Source organism: Ailuropoda melanoleuca, chromosome 7 (genome assembly GCF_002007445.2).
Source record: "Ailuropoda melanoleuca isolate Jingjing chromosome 7, ASM200744v2, whole genome shotgun sequence".
NCBI classification, from domain to species: domain Eukaryota; kingdom Metazoa; phylum Chordata; class Mammalia; order Carnivora; family Ursidae; genus Ailuropoda; species Ailuropoda melanoleuca.
In genome coordinates, this window is record NC_048224.1 from 852,095 (window position 1) to 875,876 (window position 23,782).

The following is a 23,782-nucleotide window of genomic DNA, read 5'->3' on the forward strand; positions in this document are numbered from 1 at the left end:
CTCTCATAAAGGACTCTTATTAACCGGAAGCTTAACTGTTCCCCTCCCTCTCTCTCTCTCTCCTCTTTTCCTTCTATTGTTTCTTTCTCTCTTTCCCCTTTTACAAATATAACAGATTTATTGAGATATAATTCACATAAAATACAATTTGGCCACTTACAATGTACAGTTCAGTGGTACCCATTGGCAGTCATTCCCTGTTCCCTGCTATCCCTTCAATTGTAGGTGACCACTAATCTATTTTCTTTCTCTGTAGATTTGCCTATTCTGTTTTCTTTTCAATTACTTGCTTATTAAGTGTGGAGAGTGCCTACTACATACCAGGTATTATGCCAGGTGCTAGGGTGTGTATAGGGGAGATGGGATAGTAAAAACCACATTTCTGCCCCTGTTGAGTTTATATTCTAGTGGTATCTTCTTAGGGTGGTGAGATAAGGACATTTAAGCAGAGACCCAAAGGATATAAAGAAACCAACTTTTTCAAGATGTGGGGACAGAAAGAATAGCAAGTCCAGAGGCCTAGAGGCTGACCTGAGCTTCATGTATGGGAGGAATAGGAAGGTGATCTGTGGAGTTGGGGCTCGGTGTGCAGAGGAAGGGGTTGGTAAGTAAGGTATAAGAGCCCTGGAAGGGCCAGATCATACCAAGCTTGTCTGGTGTTAGTAAGGATTGGGGGTTTTATTCTAAGTGCAGTGGGAAGCATTGATGCACTTAAAGCAAAGGAGAAAAGGACATGGTGGCTATTTGTGTGATTGTTATTTTTGTGACATTATTTTTTTTTAAAGCTATTTATTTGAGAGAGAGTGCATGTGTGCACGCGAGTCGGGGGTGGGCAGAAGGAGAGAGAATCCTCAAGCAGACTTCCTGCTGAGCAAGGACCCACATGTGGGGCTTGATCCCAGAACCCTGAGATCATGACCTGAGCTGAAATCAAAAGTCAGTCACTTAACCCACTGAACCACTCAGGCACCCCGATGACATTGTTTTGAAAGTGTCACGGGGGCTCCTACATGAAGAATGAATATCGTGGGGAGACAGAGTGGAAACAGGGATCCTGTCAAGGGGTAGCTGTGATATGCTGAGGGTCACAGTATGGCACTGAAGATTGTACTGCAGTTTTTCACCCATAGACCCAAAGTTAGAACTTTGAAAGAGAGATGATCTATATAATTCATCATTTGATCACACCCTGAGATGGATTATCTGTTCCTTATATAATGGAAATACATTTCTTTTTTCTTAAATGTTTTTAAAAAAGATTTTATTTATTTATTTTAGAGCTAGAGCACGTGTGAGTAAGGGGAGGAGCAGAGGGAGAGGAACAAACAGACTCCATGCTGAACGCAGAGTCCGATATGGGGCTCCATCCCATGACCCTGAGATTATGACCCAAGCTGAAATCAAGAGTTGGATGCTTAACCAGCTGAGCCACCCAGGTGTCCCTGGAAATATATTTCAATTAAAAATTTATCTCATAAGAGGCTAGGGGGTGAGGGAGGGAAAAAAAGTTCCCGCAGAAGAATAGGTTTTATTGCGCTTACTTCATTTTATTATCGAAATGTTAAGCTTGTAATCTGGGTGTCTACAGATTTGTCACCATCACTGTGTATAAATTCATGTGCCCTGCCAGAGCTTGCTCGACTGTGGCTGAGTCATCTTGGAATTCCCATCTCCAAGGGGAGGTCCAGTAGCATTAAGAGCAGACATCAGAGGAGAGAACTCCCAGAACTGCAGGGGTTGGCTGGTATTCAAGTCCTCCTGCATCTGGATGCTCCTGCTTATAACCCAATTCGTGGATTGTGCTGGTGTCTATCCCCTGAGGCCTGTCATTTTGTTGTGTATGGTTCAAGTCCTTCCTAGAAAAGGTTTAAAATTTTGGGGATATTAAGTTGAGTGAAAGTTTATTAGGTATGGGTGAGAGACAGAAAAGGAAGATAAGGAAACAGGGAGAAAAGTAAAGAGATTTATAATGAATTTCTCGGGTGAGGAATCCTTAGTTTAACCTATTTATTAGTTTTTAAAGAACCCACTTTTGGAACCTCAACACTTCAGATTATCTTTGATCTGGAGAAAAACCATCCCCCTAAGTGCCCCCTTTGAGAAAAATCATTCCTGAGTTGAAGAGAATATCATTTCAGAATTAGTTGACACATATAATTTTGATCATAAACTAGCATTGGGTTAGCAGGCTTTGGGCTTTATTTGAGTGGAGGAAAGTTGGGGGTGACTGGTTGTCCCCTTCTCTGGGCTTTGAATGCAGCCCTTTGTCTTGGTCTTCTCCCCTTTTGTTCCTTGAAAACATAGATTTTACTGTGTTCCACTGAGATTAGGGAGTGTCCTGTGGTAGGTTAGCACGTTTAGTAACATGAGAAGGGGAAGAAGTACACACCCTCCCAAGAGTACACCTGTGCCGCTGTTGGCGTTCTGTAACAGGATGAAGTTAATGAGAACCACAATTAGTTTTCTGAATGTGGAACAAAACACACCTGAGTCTAGACTTTTTTTTTGAGTGAGATTTATTGACAAAGTTGGAGATGCTCATTTATTCAGTCTTGTGATAATTTTCTCTTGCTTCTACTAGGAATACAGTGAACTGTTCTTTTGGTTTTTTTTGTGGGTTTTTTGGGCCATTTTTGTTATATTTTACACCAAGTCATTAAAGTCAGTTTCACCTACTTGCCTTTTTTTCCTGGAAGTTGCAGCAAGAGCAAATGTGTAAAATGGGACTAAATCAAGTTGTAAAAATCAAAACTGTATTAATGCTGCTAGTTTGCTTTGAGGGCAAACCCTGGGGACAGAGCCACCCGTGAGATTCTTTGTTAATGCACCATTTAATGAATTGGTCTTAATTTATGATTTGGAGAGAATGGTTGAGTAGTTGCAGTAGTAGTGACTTTGGCCTTAGATTACAGTCTGTTTTGGTTTTTCTTTTATCAACAATTTTTAGATTTATACTTTAGATGTAACTTCTATTTCCATAGTGAGAGATTTGACACCCGGACTTTCTATCTAAAATGTGGTTGTCAAGTTGGGAAAGTAAAGAATGAGAGTCTCTTTAAATGTAAAACTTACATTGTTTTTGTGGAGAAAGATGATGATGAACCTTTATTACATATGAAGTGGGTGAAATTATTCCACAGCAGTAATCTGGACATAGACTATCCTGGGCCATAGGTTATGCACATTACATAGTTTTGTGAATAGCCTGGAGAGTATAGACAGTGATCTCTGTCCTCCAGGTATGAAGAAGGATTGTAAGATGCACTGCTGTTCCTCTTACTCCTTCTTCCTCAGTAGGTAGATGGTGATAATAGCAACTTACTGCAAGATAAGTAGTGCAAATGCAGATTTCAGTCAGAAATTTTCTTTTGAGTATAGGGCGCAGGCTGGAATTGGGGCAATGGTGATATAAAATAAAATGTGTGTTTTTATTTTGATATAATAATCAAGAAGGTAAGCTTTAGGAGGAATGGGTTTCCTTCAATTAGAGTCATTGAATGTAAAAGTTTAACTTTGAAATCTTTCAAAGTCCTAAGTATCTTGTGCTTCCATTTCCTGCCATTTCCTATGTAAGAAAATCTGATGCCTTGAGATTTAAAATTACAGTCCAAAAATAAGATTTTTGTTATAGACCTGAACTTACAGATTTTTAAAGTTCTGTCTGAACACTTTTTATCAAAAGTAAATGAACACATACATGAAATATTTATAAAGATAATGTTCAGTTTTTGTAAATTTATAGTATTTGTTGCTTCTCTAAATTTAGAAAAGAAAATTGCTACAAAACTTTATTACAAGTCAGGAAAATTTTTTTTTAATTTTTAATTATTTAATTTAATTTATTTTTTTATAATTAATATATAATGTATTATTTGTTTCGGGGGTACAGGTCTGTGATTCATCAGTCTTACACAATACACAGCACTCATCACAACACATACCCTCCCCAGTGTCCATCACCCGGCCACCCCATTACCCCCACCCTCTCCTTTCCAGCAGCCCTCAGTTTGTTTCCTGAGATTAAGAGTCTCTTATGGTTTGTCTCCCTCTCTGGTTTTGTATTGTTTCATTTTTCCCTCTCTTCCCCTATGGTCCTCTGCCTTGTTTTTCAAATTCCACATATCAGTGAGATCATATGATAATTGTCTTTCTCTGATTGACTTACTTTGCTTAGCATAATACCCTCTAGTTCCATCTGTGTCGTTGCAAATGGCAAGATTTCATTTTTTGATGGTTGCATAATATTCCATTGTGTGTGTGTGTGTGTGTGTGTGTGTGTATCACATCTTCTTTATCCACTCATCTGTTGAAGGACATCTGGGCTCTTTTCATAGTTTGGTTATTGTGGACATTGCTGCTATAAACATGGGGTGCAGGTTCCCTTTCGGATTACTGCATTTGTATCTTTGCGGTAAATACCCAGTAGTGCAATTGCTGGGTCATAGGGTAGCTCTATTTTCAACTCTGAGGAACCTCCATACTGTTTTCCAGAGTGGGTGCACCAGCTTGCATTCCCACCAACAGTGTAGGAAGGTTCCCCTTTCTCTGCATCCTTGCCAACATCAAGACAGGAAAGTATTAAACTCAAAATATAATACTAATTTTGATTGTAGATGTATTTGTTTCTAAACAAGAGCCTGAATCAATCCATGTTTTATTTTTTTGAATTACTTGCCCTTATTTCTGATGAAGAACAAGTAAGTATTTACAACCCTTTCCCCTTTCAATACGTTATGAAGACAGTTTGGTGTGTTTATCCACCTGCATTTGTTAATGATTGTCCATATTCATTTAAAGTACTGAGTATGTGTTTTAAATAGCATATATATAATAGGATTGTGTCTACTCTCATTTTAAACTAACATACCTTGGAGGAAATAAAATGTGAAATATCTCCATATTGCTGATGAAAGTTAAATTAACTTGAGACTTGACAGCTCACTTTTGATTTTTTTTTTTTTTTTTGGAGTCAGTTCTGTCCTTTATCAGCTATGTACATTGGACAAATCACTCATTCTCTTGACCCTGAGTTTTCTCATCTGATGAAGCTTGACCTAGACCTTTCACAAAAGCTAGTTGCAGGTACATTGTAGATGTGAATATGAAGGACAGAACCTTAAAGCTCTTAGAATATAAAATAGAGTGCCTCTATGCCCCAGAGTAGGAAAAAAATATATATATGTATTTTATTTATTCATTGACAGAGATAGAGACAGCCAGCGAGAGATGGAACACCAGCAGGGGGAGTGGGAGAGGAAGAAGCAGGCTTCCAGCAGAGGAGCCTGATGTGGGGCTCGATCCCAGAATGCCGGGATCACTCCCTGAGGTGAAGGCAGATGCTTAACGACTGAGCCACCCAGGTGCCCCCAAAATATATATATATATATATATATTTTTTTTTTAAAGATTTTATTTATTTATTTGACAGAGATACAGCTAGCCAGCGAGAGAGGGAACACAAGCAGGGGGAGTGGGAGAGGAAGAAGCAGGCTCATAGCAGAAGAGCCTGATGTGGGGCTCAATCCCGTAACGTCGGGATCACTCCCTGAGCCGAAGGCAGACGCTTAACCGCTGTGCCACCCAGGCGCCCCCCCAAAATATATATTTTTTTAACTAAAGATCAAAGCAGTCCCATAAAGGCAAAAATGAACAAATTGGATTATGTTAAGATTAAGGATTTATGTTTATCAAAAGATACCTTTAAAAAGGTTGGAAGGCAAGTTATAGGGTAAGAGAAGATATTTGATACATGCACACATATATAGATATTTAGAAATATCTATACACACATCCAAGAATAACCAGACTATATCCCTATACATTAATAAGAAAAAGACCAACAGGGTGCCTGGGTGGCTCAGTTGGCTAAGTGTCTGCCTTCAGCTCAGGTCATGATCCCAGCGTCCTGGGACAGAGTTCTGTGTCGGGCTCCCTGCTCCTCAGGGAGTCTGCTTCTCCCTTTGTCCCTCCTCACACTTGTTCTCTCTCTCTCTCTCTCTCTCTCTCTCTCAAATAAATAAATAAATAAATAAATAAATAAAATCTTAAAAAAAAGGAAAAGAAAAACAAAAAGACCAACAATGCAATAGTAGAATGGGTAAGAGACTTGAAAAAACACTTTACAAAAGGGAGTATTCACAGAGTCAGTGAATATGTGAAAAGGTTTCTTTAGAAATTAAGAAAATGCATGGGGCGGCTGGGTGGCTCAGCCATTAAGCGTCTGCCTTTGGCTCAGGTCATGATCCCAGGGTCCTGGGAGAAGCAGGCTTCTCCCTCTCACACTCGCCTTGCTTGTGTTCCCTCTCTGGCTGTCTCTCTCTGTCAAATAAACAAATAAAATCTTAAAAAAAAAGAAATTAAGAAAATGCAAATAAACTCTACACTTGGCTACCATTACACAACCTATAAGAAAGACTAACATTTAAATGATCGACAATACAAAGTGATGATGAAGGTGGGGAGCAACAGGAGCTCTGCATACATTGCTGGTGGATGTGGGAAATGGTACAATCACTTTTTTTATTTTTTATTTATTTATTTTTTTAATTTTTTTTAAAGATTTTATTTTTATTTATTCGACAGAGAGAGAGACAGCCAGTGAGAGAGGGAACACAAGCAGGGGGAGTGGGAGAGGAAGAAGCAGGTTCATAGCAGAAGAGCCTGATGTGGGGCTCGATCCCATAACGCCGGGATCACGCCCTGAGCTGAAGGCAGAGGCTTAACCGCTGTGCCACCCAGGCGCCCCAATGACTTTTTTTAAAAAAGATTTTATTTATTTATTTGAGAGACAGAAAGTGCAGGGGGAGGGACAGGGAGAATAGGAGAAGCAGGCTCCCCGCTGAGCAAGGAGCCCAAGGTGGGACTTGATCCTAGGACCCTGGGATCATGACCCGAGCCGAAGGCAGCTGCTTAACCGATTGAGCCACTGAGGTGCGCGGCGCAACCACTTTGATAAACATTTAGTAATAACTGTTAAATTTGATCTATACATATCCAGTGTCCCAGTAATTTCACTGATAGGAGTGTCTGTAGATATGTGTTTATTTTAGAGAACTGTGTGCTCTTATGCAGCAGAAAATGCACACGATATTAATAGTATTATTTGCAAAAGCCAATAATCAGAAAAAAACAAGTGAGCACTAAATGGTCTCCCATTTATGAATAAATATTTGTATGAAGGAGTACTGAGTAGGAATGAGCATCAGTGAACTTCAGCTATATAGAACATCATATTTGAATCTCATAAAAATATTGAGTAAAACACAAAAGATAAACCTTGAAGAAGATATGTATATGTGGATGATTATATTTCCATACATTTCAAAAATCGGTGCTAGGGATGCTACCCCGGCATAAAACTATAAACCCCAGAAAGGAAATGCATACCATAGATGCTGTGATAGTGGTTACCTTTTGGCCGGGAGAGGAAGGCGTTTGGAGGGCACTTGGAGGTACTCTGGTGTTTGCTTTATAATAATTCACAGTTATATATTTGTAATTATGTGTTTATTAATGTGTGCTCTCTGTATTTTGCAATTTTTTAAAGTTTATCTTAAAAAATTAAAACAATTTCTAAAGGTGAATAAATTCCAGCTATAAATCATGACTTAATTAATAACTTTGTCCCTTCTGATTTTTAATCGTATGCATATAGATTTTTGGTCTTATTGCTTAATGATATTTTCACTGTTGTAATTAAGTGTTTAAATACTGTTGGAAAAGAGTGGTGTGCTGAACAGCCTCATACAGGAACATAAACATTGACAATGCACATCTCTTTTTTTTTTTTTTTTAAGATTTTTTATTTATTTATTCGACAGAGATAGAGACAGCCAGCAAGAGAGGGAACACAAGCAGGGGGAGTGGGAGAAGAAAAAGCAGGCTCATAGCAGAGGAGCCTGATGTGGGGCTCGATCCCATAATGCCGGGATCACGCCCTGAGCCGAAGGCAGACGCTTAACCGCTGTGCCACCCAGGCGCCCCAACACATCTCTTTTCAACTTCATGTTTAGTGATGTCATGTTGGTAATCTCAAAATTAGCCATGGTGAGTGTAGTTATATCATGGAAATAAGCAAGACATACAAATCAAGGTTTTCTCCACCTTCCCAGAAAACTGATTGTTAAGCATTTACTAGCAAAAAACCACTCTATTACTTGCCATATTGTGTGAGAGGTATTTAAAGAAAATAATACTGACTAAACAAATATTTGCTTATTTTTTTATTATATTAATACAAGCATTATTTGAACTTCAAGTTATTTTGCTTCTATGTGTCTCTCAATTTTACTTTTAAAATTGAGAGATTAGTAGTATCAACTAAAAAATAAGTTAATAAAATTACAGTATTTGGTATAAAAGTACTGTTTGGTATAATGCTAAATAAATTTTGTTTAAAAAAATCATATCAGTAAGGTGAATATTTAGGAGAATACTGGCATTTCCCTTAATCTGAATCTTCACAGTTCTTTTACACATTTATTATAGAAATGCTAAGATATTCTTCACTTGTATTCTGTTGGAATATCAAAGCTAAATGACTACCTGGAATGTTTTCCAGATAATATTTTATTTTATTATTTTATTTTTAGGTGATTCCTCCTCAGGAATGGAAGCCAAGGCAGTGCTATGATGACATTGATAATTTGCTTATTCCAGCACCGATTCAGCAGATGGTCACAGGGCAGTCGGGACTGTTCACTCAATACAACATCCAGAAAAAAGCCATGACAGTGAAGGAGTTCAGGCAGCTGGCTAACAGTGGCAAGTGAGTGCATGCAGTTTGCTACTTTTATGGTTTTCGAAGATATACATGAGCATGGTAAGAAATCAAGTAGACGGAGGAGCTTGTGATGAGAAGCAGGAGTCTCCTGCAAGTCTTCTTTCAGTTCTCATTTAACTGTTTCTGTTTTCTGTTCTCCAGGTGGTTGCTTGCTTACATTTAGTTTACTGCTAAGGAAATTGTTTCTCATTTTATCATCTTATTCATAATATCTGTAAATAGTTTTTTCTGTCTTTTAGTTGCCATGAGTATTTTTGATTCTACACATGATTCATATTTGTTAGGCAAATTTTGTGTGACAGCGTTTAAGCCTTTTTTTTTCCAGCTCTGAGGTAAACTTTTATTTTTTTTCTGGCTGATAGGACTCTTCACACCCAAGCTCCTCCCAGCAGCTTTTATCCTGCCCAATCAGTGGCAGCGTAGTCCAAAAGGTGCCATGGCCATAGGGGTTGGGGAATCACTTCGCATTTCAGGCTGGAGGAGTGAGGGGCTTGGGGATACTCCCTGCCAACAAACCTTTACCAGCAAGAGGCCATGACATCCCAACCCCCAAGCCTGCATCCTGGTGGAAGGTGGCAATGGCTCTTTCCAGCTTTCCACACCAGACTGGGTAAACCACAGGCCCCCAGCTCAGTGATGGTAGCTCCCAAACCTGGCCCCTGCCCGGGTCACAACCCCAGCTCCCATCACAGGCAGGGCTCCTTCTTGGTCCTCAGTGTCAGATGGAGCTCTCCACACTAGTCAGGACAGAGGCAAAGCTGGAAGCAGTGGCAGTGGCAGAAAAGGAGCAGGCACTGAGACTGGTAGGTTGTTGGGCCAGCAGCATGGGGCCAAAGGCTCTCCTGAAGTCCGGGCAGGCTGTCTGTCCTTGCAGTTCTGGGGCTGGCCACTATGGGGGTGTAGTGGGCTGTAACACAGGTTCTTGGGCACCTTTCTTTCTGGATGCTAGCTGATAACTTGTCTTTGGCTGCTGTCTACTCCTTGGCATCAAAATAACCAGATAGTGATGGCATACCTGGTGGCATAGGGTGGTTACACCTCATGGGGGTTCTGCTGATCAGACCAGAAAATGAGCAGCCCATCAAAGAATGGCTCTACGTCGGTTACCATAGGCCATTCCTCAGGTAAGATCTGCAGCAGGCCAGCATGCACCTTGATGTCCCAGTTCTGATTCAGGTAATAGTTACAGGTGATACACTGCCCATTGCTGTGGGGATTGTCCACATGCCTGATGTACCCCAGCCTATTGCCTGAGTAAGACACCATCATGGCCTTGATGCGCCCGTTGATGACATAGCCACCCAGCACCCAATGCAGTGGCAGATTACAGAAGCCATGTGGACCATGAGGACCCCAGTGTTTCAGCAGCTGGGCTTGTGGCCTTCTCCTGAGGCACTCGGCCTTGCAGATGCTGTGTGGTGGGATAGCCTGCTGGCTTACTAGCTGTCTGTCATGCTGGTGCCCTCTCTTACTTCAGGACCTCCACCTTGGCCACCCAGTGCCGCCCCCAGGAAGCTGTCCTTGACACAGATGCCATAGTATTGCATGCAGAGCACAATATAGTCCAGGGCCAGGTGCTTGGGTACGACAAGCAGCACCTCGTCCTCCAGCCCCACGCTAACCTCACCAGTGCCAGTGCTGCACCCATGCTGCCCTCTGCTTTGGCCTCTGCCTCCTGGTTTTCCTCCCTGCCCCGAGGCCTGCTTGCTTGGGTGCAGGGGCATCCCCACCACCCTCTGTCCATTTCCATTTTGGAACCTCAGGCCTGGTGCCCTGGGGCACGAGTTGCTAGCACCCTTTGGTGACCAGTGCTGCAACATCTTCACTCTGCAGCAGCTGCAGCTCGCCACCATCCTGCCCGCTGAAGCCCTACCACAGTGGGCTGGCTCTGGTGGAAGTGGCTGTGGCCCTGGGGGTCCCGCTCCCTGCCAAGGCCTTAACAGGCATTCCTGGTCTGTCGTAGGTGGGTAGCAGGGGACAGGGCAGGTAATTCTCTGTTCCAATCTTGGCCCAGCCAGGATCCGAGGGCTGCGACACAGGATTTGGCAACCTGAAAGAGCCTAAGGGAGAGCCTGACTTTGGGGCTGTGGCTGGCACAGGCTGTCCATGGCAGGAGTGTCTTCATCCCTTGGGTATGGAGGGTAAGACCCAGGCCCATAACGCCACCCTCCTCTGCCTCCTTCACTTGATGCATCTGGGGCTGGGGCAGCTATGCCTGGCATAGGGCATGGTGAAGCAGGGCAGGCAGCAGAGGCTCTTCTCGTACCTGGGGTGTGTTCACTGGTCCCCAAGTCCCCTGCTGCCACTAGGGGCTTGGGAAAGGACCCATCAGGGTGGTGAGCTTTTCCCTCTGCCTTCCATGACGTCAGTTGTGCCAGCCCACCAGTGCTGCAAAGCGCACACCATACCCCTGACAGTGTTTAAGTCTCAAATGATAAATTCTATATTTAGAATATGAGTAATTTAAAAAGAAAACCCTTGAATGACTTGAAGGGCCACCATTATTGTATCAGCTGTATTGTAATTATACCTTTGCTGTGTAACAAATTACCTCAAACCTTATAGCTTAAAACAACAAACATTTATTTAATATCTCAGTTTCTGTAGGTCAGGAATCTGGGAGTGGCTTAGCTGGGCGGCTGTTGCTCAGGGCTTCTCATGAGGTTGCAGTCAAGATGTCAGTTGGGGCTGTTATCATCTGAAGGCTTGACTGTGACTGGAAGATCCTCTTCCAAGATTATTCCGCTTGTGTGTCTGTTGGCTAGAGTCATGAGTTCCTTGCCGCATGGACTGCTTCTCATGTTGCAGCAGCTGGCTTCTTCCAGAGCAGGTGATCCAAGACAGTAACCAAGATGGAAGCCACAGTATCTCTTCATGTCCTTTCTGCCATATTCCATTTGTTACAAGCCAGTTGTAAAGGGCAGCCCATCATCAGGGGGATGAGAATTAAGCTCCATTTCTTGAAGGGAGGAGCATTAAAGAATTTGTGAATATATTTAGAAACCATCACTGTTATTATTATAAATTACATTTCTTTTTAAAGATTTATTTATTCATTTGAGAGAGAGAGAGAGAGCATGCATGAGTTGGGGCAGAGGGAAAGGGAGAGGGAGAGAAGCAGACTTCCCACTGAAGGCAGAGCCCAACACGGGCTTGATCGCAGGACCCCAAGATCATGACCTGAGCCAAAACTGAGTCAGATGCTTAACCATTTGAGTCACCCAGGTGCCCCTTTAAATTACCTTTTTAAAGAAAGTTTCTGATATGGTAGTTAAAGCCTAAGACCAACACATTAATTTGAAAAAAAATTAAAACTCCAAATCAACCAATCAATCAGCCAATCAAAAAACATCACCGTCTAAATTCTCTGGATAGGTGTGTGTGAAATTAAACTTTTTGGATGAATTTAGTTGATATCTTTTTAAAATTTAAAATTGACATAGTCAGTACTTGATGGTGCTTGAAGAATCTTAATTCTGTGTGTAAAGTTCCAGTTATGGAGCCTTGTGGCTATTCCAAAGGAATTGAAAGTTTTATATTTCATGTGAGTCCCTTCTTTTGAATTTTTGGTAGGCATTGTTTTAGATCTCATTAATTCAGAATGTAAAACTTTTACATAGACTGGACTGCTTTGTATTCAAACTCTTTTAAGAACTCTTTTAACCACTTATTAATGTAATGCTATTGAAACAAGATTGTGGAAGCAAATTTACCCAACTTTTTAAAAATATAAATGGTTTGCTGTATTCTTTTTTCCTTTTTGATCATATCCTATATTTGTTTATTATTCTCACTAAAAGAGATTGATAACATATTTTATTTTTTATTTTTTTCCTTTGCAAGAGTTTTTATTTATTTTTTCATTTCTTTTTAAAAATTAGTTTATTTTTTATTATTGACATATACTGTATTATTTGTTTCAGGGGTACAGGTCTGTGATTCATCAGTCTTACATAATACACAGCACTCACCACAACACATACTCTCCCCAGTGTCCATCACCTGGCTACCCCATTCTCCACCCCCCCCCCCCCCCCGNCCCCCCCCCCCCCCCGCCGGTCCAGCAGCCCTCAGTTTGTTTCCTGAGATTAAGAGTCTCTTATGATTTGTCTCCCTCTCTGGTTTCGTCTTGTTTCATTTTTTCCTCTCTTCCCCTGTGATCCTCTCCCTTGTTTCTTAAATTCCACGTATCAGTGAGATCATAAGATACTTGTCTTTCTCTGATTGACTTATTTCACTTAGGTTTGCTGTATTCTGTTATTTATCTTCTAGCATCCATTTCCAGAGTTGTTCTTAAAGTGTTAATTAAACAGATTAGTTCATTTAGTGGAATGTTTGCTTGGCTACTTTGATATTTCAGGAGACAATTTGTATTTGAAAGTAATCAGATTATACTTACTAGAAAATGTTTGTTAGTACCTTTAATAACCATTATAATTACCATAGGAGAGGTGAAAAGTACAATGGGGTTTCAAAGGAAAATAAGACCTCTGTGGTTGATAATCAGGAAAGGAGTAATTTCATTTTGTAGGTGTTGTTCAGATGGATTTTGAAGAATGGTCAGAAGTGCTTTTATCAGTTACAAAAGTAATATATGCTTATTTGAAAATTCAAACATTATAGAAATACATAATTTTAACTCCCAGAGACGATTACTGTTAATAATACATGGTGATTCAAAATACTGATGAGAACAGAGCCTTGAAGACCTTTTTTCCTTGTCATCGAGAAACTTGTATCATCATCTCTAGCCCATGTGATTATGGTAGCGTGGTATCAGTTTTCTATTTAGAGGGAATTTATTTTACTAGGCACTTATTTTGTTCATATATCTGTTCAATTTTTACTTTGGTGGCTTAGTTGTAGATTGATTCTTCCTGAATGCAGCCATTCAGGTGACATTGTTTGTTTTGTGTATCACTTTATACCCAGTGCCTGGTACAGTATCTGGGGGCATATAGTAGGGTCTGTTTTAGTATTTGTTGATTGAATGAATTGTCATGAAAGCTAAGATATACTTGAAGTGGTATTAATTATTTGACAGATTGCAGTGATTTATTAAATAATGTAAATATCTCAATTTTCTGAAGTTTTTATTTATTATTATTTTTTTAGAAATTTTATTTATTTATTAGAGAGAGAGAGAGAGCATGAATGGGCGGGGAGGGGCAGAGAGAGAGGGAGAAGCAGGTTCCCCACTGAGCAGGGAGCCCCACCTTAGGGCTGGATCCCAGGACCCTGAGATCATGACCTGAGCCAAAGGCAGAAACTTACTGACTGAGCCCCGCAGGTGCCCTTTTCTTTCTTTCAGTCTTTTTTTTTTCTTTTCTTTTAAGATTTTATTTATTTAGATTTTCTGAAGTTTAAAAATATTTTTTAAAAATAATTGGTTCTTTTTTTTTAGTTGTGAAATAATCTATTATGAGAAATTGCCTAACAGGTTATCCCATGTTAAGTTTTATTTTTTGAGTTGGATTAATTTCATTATAATTGTTACAATGTTATAATACCTTTAATGGGAATGCAAACTGGTACAGCCAAATCTGGAAAACTGTATGGAGGTTCCTCAAAAAGTGAAAAGTAGGGACACCTGGGTGGCTCAGTCGGTTAAGCCCTCTGACTCTTGATTTTGGCTCAGGTCATGATCTTATGGTAGTGAGATTGAGCATCACATTAGGCTTGAGGCTGAGCATGGAGCCTGCTTAAGATTCTTTCTTCCGGGGGTGCCTGGGTGGCACAGCGGTTAAGCGCCTGCCTTCAGCTCAGGGTGTGATCCCGGTGTTATGGGATCGAGCCCCACATCAGGCTCCTCCGCTATGAGCCTGCTTCTTCCTCTCCCACTCCCCCTGCTTGTGTTCCCTCTCTCGCTGGCTGTCTCTATCTCTGTCAAATAAATAAATAAAATCTTTAAAAAAAAAAAAAGATTCTTTCTCCCTCTCCCTCTGCTGCTCCCTTCCATGCACTTGCCCTGTCTCTCTTTCTCTCTCCAAAAATAAATTCTTAAAAAAAAGTTAAAAATTGAACTACCCTATGATCTAGCAATTGCACTATCCTTTATACCAAAGGATAAAAAAATACAGATTTGAAGGGGTACACGTACCTTGATGTTTACAGCAGCATTATCAACAATAGCCAAACTATGGAGAGAACCCAAATGTCCATTGACTGATGAATGGATAAAGAAGAACACACACACACACACAGATACACACACTGGAATATTACTCAGCCATCAAAAAAGTTTTGTCATTTGCAATGATGTGGATGGAGCTGGAGTGTATTATGCTAAGCGAAATAAGTCAGACAAAGACAAATATCATATGACTTCACTCATATGTGGAATTTAGGAAACAAAACAGATGAACATATGGGAATGGAAAAAAAAAAAGAGGAATGCAAACCGTCAGAGATTCTTAACGATAGAGAACGAACTGAGGGTCGGTGGAGGGAGGTAGGTGGGAGATGGACTAGATAGGTGATGGGTATTAAGGAGGGCATTTGTTATGATGAACATTGGGTGTTGTATGTCAGTGATGAATCACTAAACTCTCCTGAAACCAGTATTACACTATATGTAAACTAACTAGAATTTAAATAAAAATTTGGGGAGAAAAAAAATAAAATGAAAACTCCTAGGGAAAAAAAATACCTTTGAAAATTCTTTTTATATTTCCTCTGCCAATTCCATGTAGGAAATTTGTTTCAAATGCCAGTGAAATGGGTTTCTAAGTCTCAATCCAAGGCTCTTGCTTGTTCACTTATAGCTGTACTCGGGTCAAATGGTGTTCGTAATGGTTATAGTATGGTCCTGAGATGGAGTTAATTTTTATGGGAGGCAGGAGGGATTCTCCTGGTTTTTGTGTTCATCTGTTTTCCTTCATTCAGTATATGCCCTTGCATAGGTCCACAGTGCATAATATGCTTGGTGTAAACAGTAGACAGGATAACATGCTCATTTGGTTAATAACACAACTTAGTTCAAAGAAAATCTAGAGATCTCCAACATAGTTCTACTATAAAACTTTATGGAGAAGAGTAATGTACTCTCTTGTATCACTTACATTACTGATCTATACTTTCTTCTAGGCATGGAACTATGTGCTTTACATGATTATGTAATGGAGTCCTCACGATAGTTGAACTGTTATTATCCCAGTTTTATAGAGTAATAAATGAGGTCCAGGTAAATTCAGTCCCTTGCCCAGGATTACATAGCGTATACATGGCAAAGCCTGGATTCAAAGCTCTAGGCAGGCTGGTCCTGGAGACCCGTCTCTTAACAATTGTAGTAATAGTGAATAAAAGGTTCTGGAAAAAAAGAATGGTTGGATTGCTTTTGAGCAAATTGATACTGGATTTGTGCGACAGAGTCTTCTGGGGATGGAATCTGTAGCTGGGTTTCATTAGAATTGAGCACCAATTGATTGAACTGGTCACTCTTTTCAAGTTTAGAATCATTGTTTCAAATATCCACAGATCTTAGAATTAACCTCAGTAGCCAATACTGAACCAGATGTTTCCTTTTAGTGTTATAGGTAGTTAAAAATTTATCATGATTGAGTAGTATATAGTGATAGATTCTTTGGGTCTCTGCTAGTGAAAGACAGTTTAGGACTTTAGTATCCAAAATGCAAAAATTTCTCTGTAAGGCATAATAAACAATATCTCTGTTACCTTTTTTATCACCTGAGTCTGACCTCTGGTTAGCTTGCCTAGAATTCTTATTACTATTGGAACCTACTAATCGAAGTGGTGGCATACAGTGGAGTTAATGATGCTTTCATGCCCATCCTTTTTAAATTTTTGGCTGTCCTGTTGAGATTCTAATGTTTTGGGTAAATCAGCAAATTATTCTATATTTCAAGTACAGTTGTTAATTTGTTTGGTTTTCTTGCTTACTGCTTGGGTAACTAGTTTGGGGTCCCAGTATAGTGAGTATTGATTTTGATTGTTCCACAGTTATTAAATATATAATAAAATGTCAGTAGGCTTTATGGGGATTGCTACTGCTGCTAAACACTCTTTTTCTGTTAAAAAACCTGTTTCATTACTTTCTTAGTTTGTTGATTTCTTTTTTTTCTCATATAGAAATACTGGTATTTTTTTTGTGTGTATTAATATAAGATTGTTTGTTCACAGTCCAAAAAATACAGAGAAGTAAGTGCCTTTCTGTAATTCCAATGCAAAAGATAACCATTAATATTAATAATATGGTCTGTATTTCTTTTTGGCCTTATGAGTACCGTTATAGATTTTTTACATAAATATTATCATAGTGTATTCACCATTCTATAACCTACTTAATTCGTTGTGGAAAGATATTAATATCAATACATAGAAATATCTACCTTATTTTGTAGTCTGTATTTTATTTAATTTAGCCCTTGTTGTTGGATGACATTAGTTTGAGTTTTCAGTTAATGCTGGAGCAAACATCCCAGGCATGTATCATTTATACGTCTCTGCATTGTTAGAATGAATGAATTTCCAGAGTTGGATTTTAGGGTTGAAGCTACACATTTTTTAAAGGTTTTGGTATTTGTAAAAAGTTACACTCTGGAAAGTTTGTACTACTTTATACTTTCACTCCAGCTGTGTAAGAGAGGTCTCTTTCTTTCCTGCCATTAATATATTAAGCATTTGCCAATCTAGTGGTTGCAAAGTATCTTATTTTGGTTTTGCTTTCTTGGACTTTAGTGAAATTATTTTTTGTCAGTTTTTCTGTAGATGTTTTACCATTTGCATGTAAGTCTGTAAAATTTACTAGTATAGTATAATTGGTTAAAGATTTTAGAAGATAATTTGAAAGATAAAATAATGAATTTTTAACTATTTTCCTTTGATATTTGATACTTTCATGAGAGTTTTTTCCTTATTAGTAAAATATACAAAGGTATTTTGTAGAGTTATTTAGGAATCTTTAGCGTATCCAGAGATCTGTGATAAATACATTTGTATATTTACTTGTTAAATTTGACAACATGAGTTGCTGCATTGTTTTCATTTTAATAAAATTTTGTTTAGAAAGTGATTTATGTGATATGGGCGGGGAACATCTTAATCGTCGTATCAGTTTGTACTCTTTTCATTTACCTTTTGCAGATACTGTACTCCAAGATACTTGGATTATGAAGACTTGGAGCGCAAGTACTGGAAGAACTTAACTTTTGTGGCACCCATCTATGGCGCAGACATCAATGGGAGTATATATGATGAGGTATATTTATACTGTAATGGGTTTTGTAAAGGGAAGATTTCCTATTATTATTACCGTTTTAGGTACTTGAGAAGTAGTCCTTTGTTATGCTTTGTGTGATCCATAATTCCTCATAGGATAAGAGGAAATCAAGACACATCAGTGGGATTTCTCTTGCTGGTATTTTTCAGATTGAAACCAGCGAATGGTACAAATACCTGAAATTGTTCAACAGTAATATATTATGTGGTTATCTGGCTAATCTTTAAATTACACTAAAAATTTTTTTAAGCAAAACACATTATAAAGATATTTGGGAAACAGGAAATATTATCCATAATACTACCACCTTAAGGCAAAAAACAGTATTTTAATATGCAGTCTTCTAGTAGTTTTCCCTTGTCATTTGAAAAAGTTACATTTGAACAGGCTTACTCTCCTTTTTTCCACAAATTGTGAAAATTTTTCTTATTTATTTAAAAAAAAGATTTATTTATTTTAGAGAGAGCATGCACACACACGCACAGGGGAAGGGGCAGAGGGAGAGGGAGAGAGAGAATCCCAAGTAGACTCCCTGCTGAGCATGGAGCCTGTGGGGGTTGGGGGGGGTGGGGGCTAGTTCTCAGGACCTGAGGTCATGGCCTGAGCCAAAATCAAGAGTCCCACACTCAACCAACTGAGCCACCCGGGCGCCCCGATTTTTCTCTTCTTAAAAAAGTACATATTATTATAGTCTTTCCTGTTATTTTTCATGAGACTGTAATATACAAAGAATCTAGTCCTTTTTGCCTCCTCCTAATACATGTAAACTTTGTCTTTTGTTGCTGCTGTTGTTCTTCCTTTTTGAAACCTTTTATTCCCTCTCTCATTGTTTTATTTTGGGACATGTCTTACATACTGAAAGGTTGAAGTAGTGCCGTGACGACTGGGATATCTTCACTTAGATTCACCAGTTGTTAGTATTTGCCTCATTTCCTTTGTTTTTCCATTGTTCTGCCATTGTCTTTCTTTTTCTCTGTGTTTCTGTCTGTCTGCAATAACATTTGAAAGTAAGTTGCAGACATTATGACAGTTCTTTAATTATTTCAGTACATGTGTTTTAATAACAAGGCAATTTAACATTTGTATATCATTTAATATACAGATCATATTCATGGGATCCTAATTTTGCCAATAATATATATAAATTTTTCCCTTCATCTGAAGGATCTGGTCAAGGATTTCTCTTTATAATTAGTAAGAGATTTATAGGGTGATGCTTAGAGACTGTATCCCAGCATCCTTTCATTCAGTGAATTTACATCCATTGATAATCTTTGTCTGAATCTATTATTATAGTATTTTTAAACATTTTGTATTTTGAAAGCTAGGAAGGTGCATAAAACTTAACTTAAAGCTTCACAAATTGTTGCAAGGTGAACACCTGTGTACCATCATTGACCTCAGGCACCCTAGAGTTCCCTCACACACCTTCTTCACTGATCATGGTCTTCCCTTTTTTCTTCAAAGATAGTCACTATTGTGACTTTATGGCAATCATGTACTTCTTTTCTTTAAAGATGTAATTCATTATATCCTGTTTCTGAATTTTATATAACTAGAAGAATCATTCAGTGTGTATTCTTTTATATCTGGCTTCTTTCATGCATTATACACATTTCTAAGCTTTTTTTTTTTTAAAGATTTTATTTATTTATTCGACAGAGATAGAGACAGCCAGCGAGAGAGGGAACACAAGCAGGGAGTGGGAGAGGAAGAAGCAGGCTCATAGCGGAGGAGCCTGATGTGGGGCTCGATCCCATAATGCCGGGATCACACCCTGAGCCAAAGGCAGACGCCTAACCACTGTGCCACCCAGGTGCCCCTCATTTCTAAGCTTTTTCTGCACTATGGCTACAGTTCATTCATTTCTTTGCTGTGTGTTATTCTATTGTATAAATGTTACACAGTGCATTTATTGTTCTGCAGCTTATGGTCATGTTGATTACTTCTAGTTTTGGCTTTTATGCACAAAACTTTCATGAATGTTTTTCACGTTTCCCTGTGCATGGAAGAATGTGTTTATATTGGATGTAGGCCTGGTAGTGGTTATAGGGTATATAAAGCTATGGTTAGCTTTAGAAGAAAACTGTTTTCCAGTTTGTACCTTCTTATAGCAGTGTTTTTGAGTTCCCATTGCTCCTCATCCTACCTAATACTTGGTATTGTCATTCTTTTAAATTTAGCCATATTGTTGGGTGTGTGTAGTAGTAGCTTGTGGTCTTAAGTTGCGTTATGATTTTTTTTCTTATGTTCATTGGCTGTTTGGATTTTCCCTTTTATTGAGGTGCCTTTTTAAGCCTCTTGAATATTTTTCTTTTGTGTCTTGTTTTTCTTACTGATTTATAGTTCTTTATACATTCTGGGTATGAGGTAGTGGCACAATTTAAAATTTTCTAGATGGATTTCTTTTGTTTTTTTTTCCTTAAAGATTTATTTATTTATTTTAGAGAGAGAGAAGGGGGAGGGGCATAGGGAGAGGGAGAGAGAAACTTAAGTAGACTCTGTGCTGAGCATGGAGCATGACAGGGGCTCAACCTCATGACCCTGAGGTCACAACCAGATGGAATATACGCTTAACTGACGCTTAACTGGACGCTTAACTGACTGCACCACCCAGATGCTCCCAGGTGGATTTCTAAATTGGACGCTTAACTGACTGCACCACCCAGATGCTCCCAGGTGGATTTCTAAATTGAAAGGACCATTCTTTTTTTCTTTTTTTTCCCTTAAAGATTTTATTTATTTATTTATTTTTCGAGAGAGAGAGAGAGAGCGCATGCGTGTGCGTGCGCGTGCACACACAAGCATGGGGGAGGGGCAGAGAGAGAAGCTGACTCCCGGCTGAGCAGGGAGCCCCACACAGGACTCCATCGAGGACCCCATGATCATGACCTGAGCTGAAGGCAGATGCTTAATCGATTCAGCCACCCAGGCACCCAAAAGGACCATTCTTATTTTTGAATATGGACTAGATATTAGATAATACTGTGGAATTGTTCTGTTAGATGTAATGATGGCATGGTGACTATTTATATGTATATATACATATTTTTTAATTAAAGATACACATTTAAGTATATACAGGTTAAGTGACATGGGGTTGGAATTTGCTTTTAAAATACTTTAGAGGGGCGTCTGGGTAGCGCATTCATTAAGCGTCTGCCTTTGGCTCAGGGCATGATCCCAGCATTCTGGGATCGAGCCCCGCGTCAGGCTCCTCCACTGGGAGCCTGCTTCTTCCTCTCCCACTCCCCCTGCTGTGTTCCCTCTCTTGCTGGCTGTCTCTCTCTGTCAAATAAATAAATAAAATATTTAAAAAAAATAAAATAAAATACTTCAGAAAATAAGACGGATTGGATATAGTTGAAAGAAGATTGCCAAAATATTGGCAATTGAAGCTAAATGATAGATATATGAAATTTTAAGTTTGTATATGTTTGAAATATTAAAATAAAGTTAAAAAAGAGAAAACATTCCCCATTCTCCTTTTGGGTTTTCTTTAATATAAGTAAATTCTATGTTGAGAATTTATTATTTGTTAAGGTAGTGTGTACTCATGTAGAAAATTGTAAAAATATAGAAAAATATGGAGAAGAAAATAAAAATTGCTCATAAGGTTACCAAACAGAAACAACCTCTTTAAGATTTTCTTTGGCTTTTCATTTTACGTGAATGCATATGTATATGTATGCATGTGTTTGCATGTTAGTGTATGTTTCCCCAAAGAGCCAAGGAGGTTTTAACAGTTTTTGGCTTTAGAAACATTTTCTTTTTTTTTTTTTTTTTAAAGATTTTATTTATTTATTTGACAGAGAGAGAGAGACAGCCAGCGAGAGAGGGAATACAAGCAGGGGGAGTGGGAGAGAAAGAAGCAGGCTTCCAGCAGAGGAGCCTGATGTGGGGCTCGATCCCAGAACGCCGGGATCACGCCCTGAGCCGAAGGCAGATGCTTAACGACTGAGCCACCCAGGCGCCCCTAGAAACATTTTCTGATATTGCTCTTTAGAGGGTCATTTAGTGTATTCTAGTTGCAGCCATGTTTAGATTGCCAAATTGTGTCTTGTATTAGATTATTGCTATATATATATTTTTAAAGGTTTTATTTATTTATTGAGAGAGAGAGAGAGAGAGCACGAGCAGTGGGGGAGGGGCAGAGGGAGAGGGAGAAGCAGGCTCCCTGCTCAGACTCGGGGCTTGATCCTAGAATCCTGAGATCATGACCTGAGCTGAAGGCAGATGCTTAACCTACTGAGCCACCCAGGTGCCCCAGATTATTGCTGTATTTTTTTTGTATTTCAATTCTAGTGTATTCTTACTGATTTATTCTTTAGTGATAACAAATCTATTTTTTTGAAAAGATTTATTTATTTGAGAGAGAGAGAGAGAGAGAGAAGGAGAGAGAGTCTCAAGAGACTCTGTGCTGAGTATGGAGCCCAATACAGCACTTGATCTCAGGACCCTGAGATCATGACCTGAGCCCAAACTAAGAGTCAGATGCTCAACTGACTATGCCACCCAGGTACCCCGATAGCAAATCTGTTTTTAACATGTGGTTACTTATATTTGGGAAAATGAGTGCCATTAACAGTTAAGCTTCCTTAAAGAACATGGCACTTTGTCTTAAACCACTTCTGTGGGGTTTCCATTGGAGTGGGTAAGGCAGAGTAAATACTGTTGGCATTTTATACATGGGACCTAGGGAGGTAGTTCCAAAGTTCCTAGGCTGTTAAGGGGCTGCCAGGTGTGGGCGCCTGGGTGGCTCAGTCGTTAAGCGTCTGCCTTTGGCTCAGGACGTGATCCCAGCATTCTGGGATCGAGCCCCACATCAGGCTCCTCCACTGGGAGCCTGCTTCTTCCTCTCCCACGCCCCCTCCTTGTGTTCCCTCTCTCGCTGGCTGTCTCTCTCTCTCTATCAAATAAATAAATAAAATCTTTAAAAAAAAGCGGGGGGAGCTGCCAGGTGCTCTTATGTTCCATGCCAGTTTTAAGGAAGCAGTTGTGTATAGTTAATCCCATAGTTGTAGAAATGTGTGAAACTAGGTTGTCATCAACCACAAATTTCCCCTGAACTGATGGTTTATTTTGTGCCATCTCTCTGGTTTCTTCTGTATGGTGTACTGGCAAGTTTTTAGGCTTCCAAGAGGAAGATTGAGCTGAGGAATCATCTAGATTCTGGGCTGAGAGGTTGCATGTCTGAGTGCTCTAAAATAAAATAAAATTCAGTTTAAGGTATTTTTTTCTAACCACCCTTTGGGATCGTTGATCTCTAAGTTCCTTTTTGCATATATAATTAAGAGTTAGAAGCAGCATATCTGGGACAGTTTCCAGAACAATTAACACAAAAATGCCCTGAACTAGCTTTCATTTTTGATAGTAAAATACAGTAATTGTTGATGGCACAGAAGAAGCTAATGGATTTTGGTTTGCTATGCTTATTGCTTGTATTTGAAAACCAGTTATACATTGGCATTGCTTTAAGGCAACATTGACTTTAGAATTCATGTTTGAGTAACTTTTGTTATTAAAATCCAATGAACAAAATCCACTGGTTTATAAACATGCAGTTTAAAGCATGTTCTGAAGTCAGGAATCTGTCATTTTGGTAGGACCTACAAGGCACCGTATTTTATGGAATTGGTGTGGCTCTGCAGGTACATTTAGAAGCTCCAGAGTTGAGCTGACATTTTCAAAGCTTTTGTAGCACAAAGAGAGACAAGAGAGATGTTGTGAACTGCTACTGGTAAACAAAACCAGTCACACTG

The 23,782-nt window shown here is 39.3% G+C and overlaps 1 protein-coding gene and 1 pseudogene across 18 annotated transcripts in view; one reads left to right on the forward strand and one right to left on the reverse strand.

The window, feature by feature from the left end:
• Nucleotides 1-23,782, forward strand: part of KDM4C (lysine demethylase 4C) — a 502,429-nt gene that overhangs the window by 113,289 nt on the left and 365,358 nt on the right. For all 18 annotated transcript variants that reach the window (XR_004626454.1, XM_034663835.1, XM_034663840.1 and 15 more), the window contains 2 exons: nucleotides 8,592-8,767; nucleotides 17,885-17,999. Coding sequence is in view for 17 of the 18 variants with exons in the window: in XM_034663835.1 (XP_034519726.1) it covers nucleotides 8,592-8,767; nucleotides 17,885-17,999 (291 nt within the window). In the remaining variant the exon portion in view is untranslated. The remainder of the gene's footprint in view (nucleotides 1-8,591; nucleotides 8,768-17,884; nucleotides 18,000-23,782) is intronic.
• On the reverse strand, nucleotides 9,622-10,890 carry LOC117802970 (annotated as a pseudogene).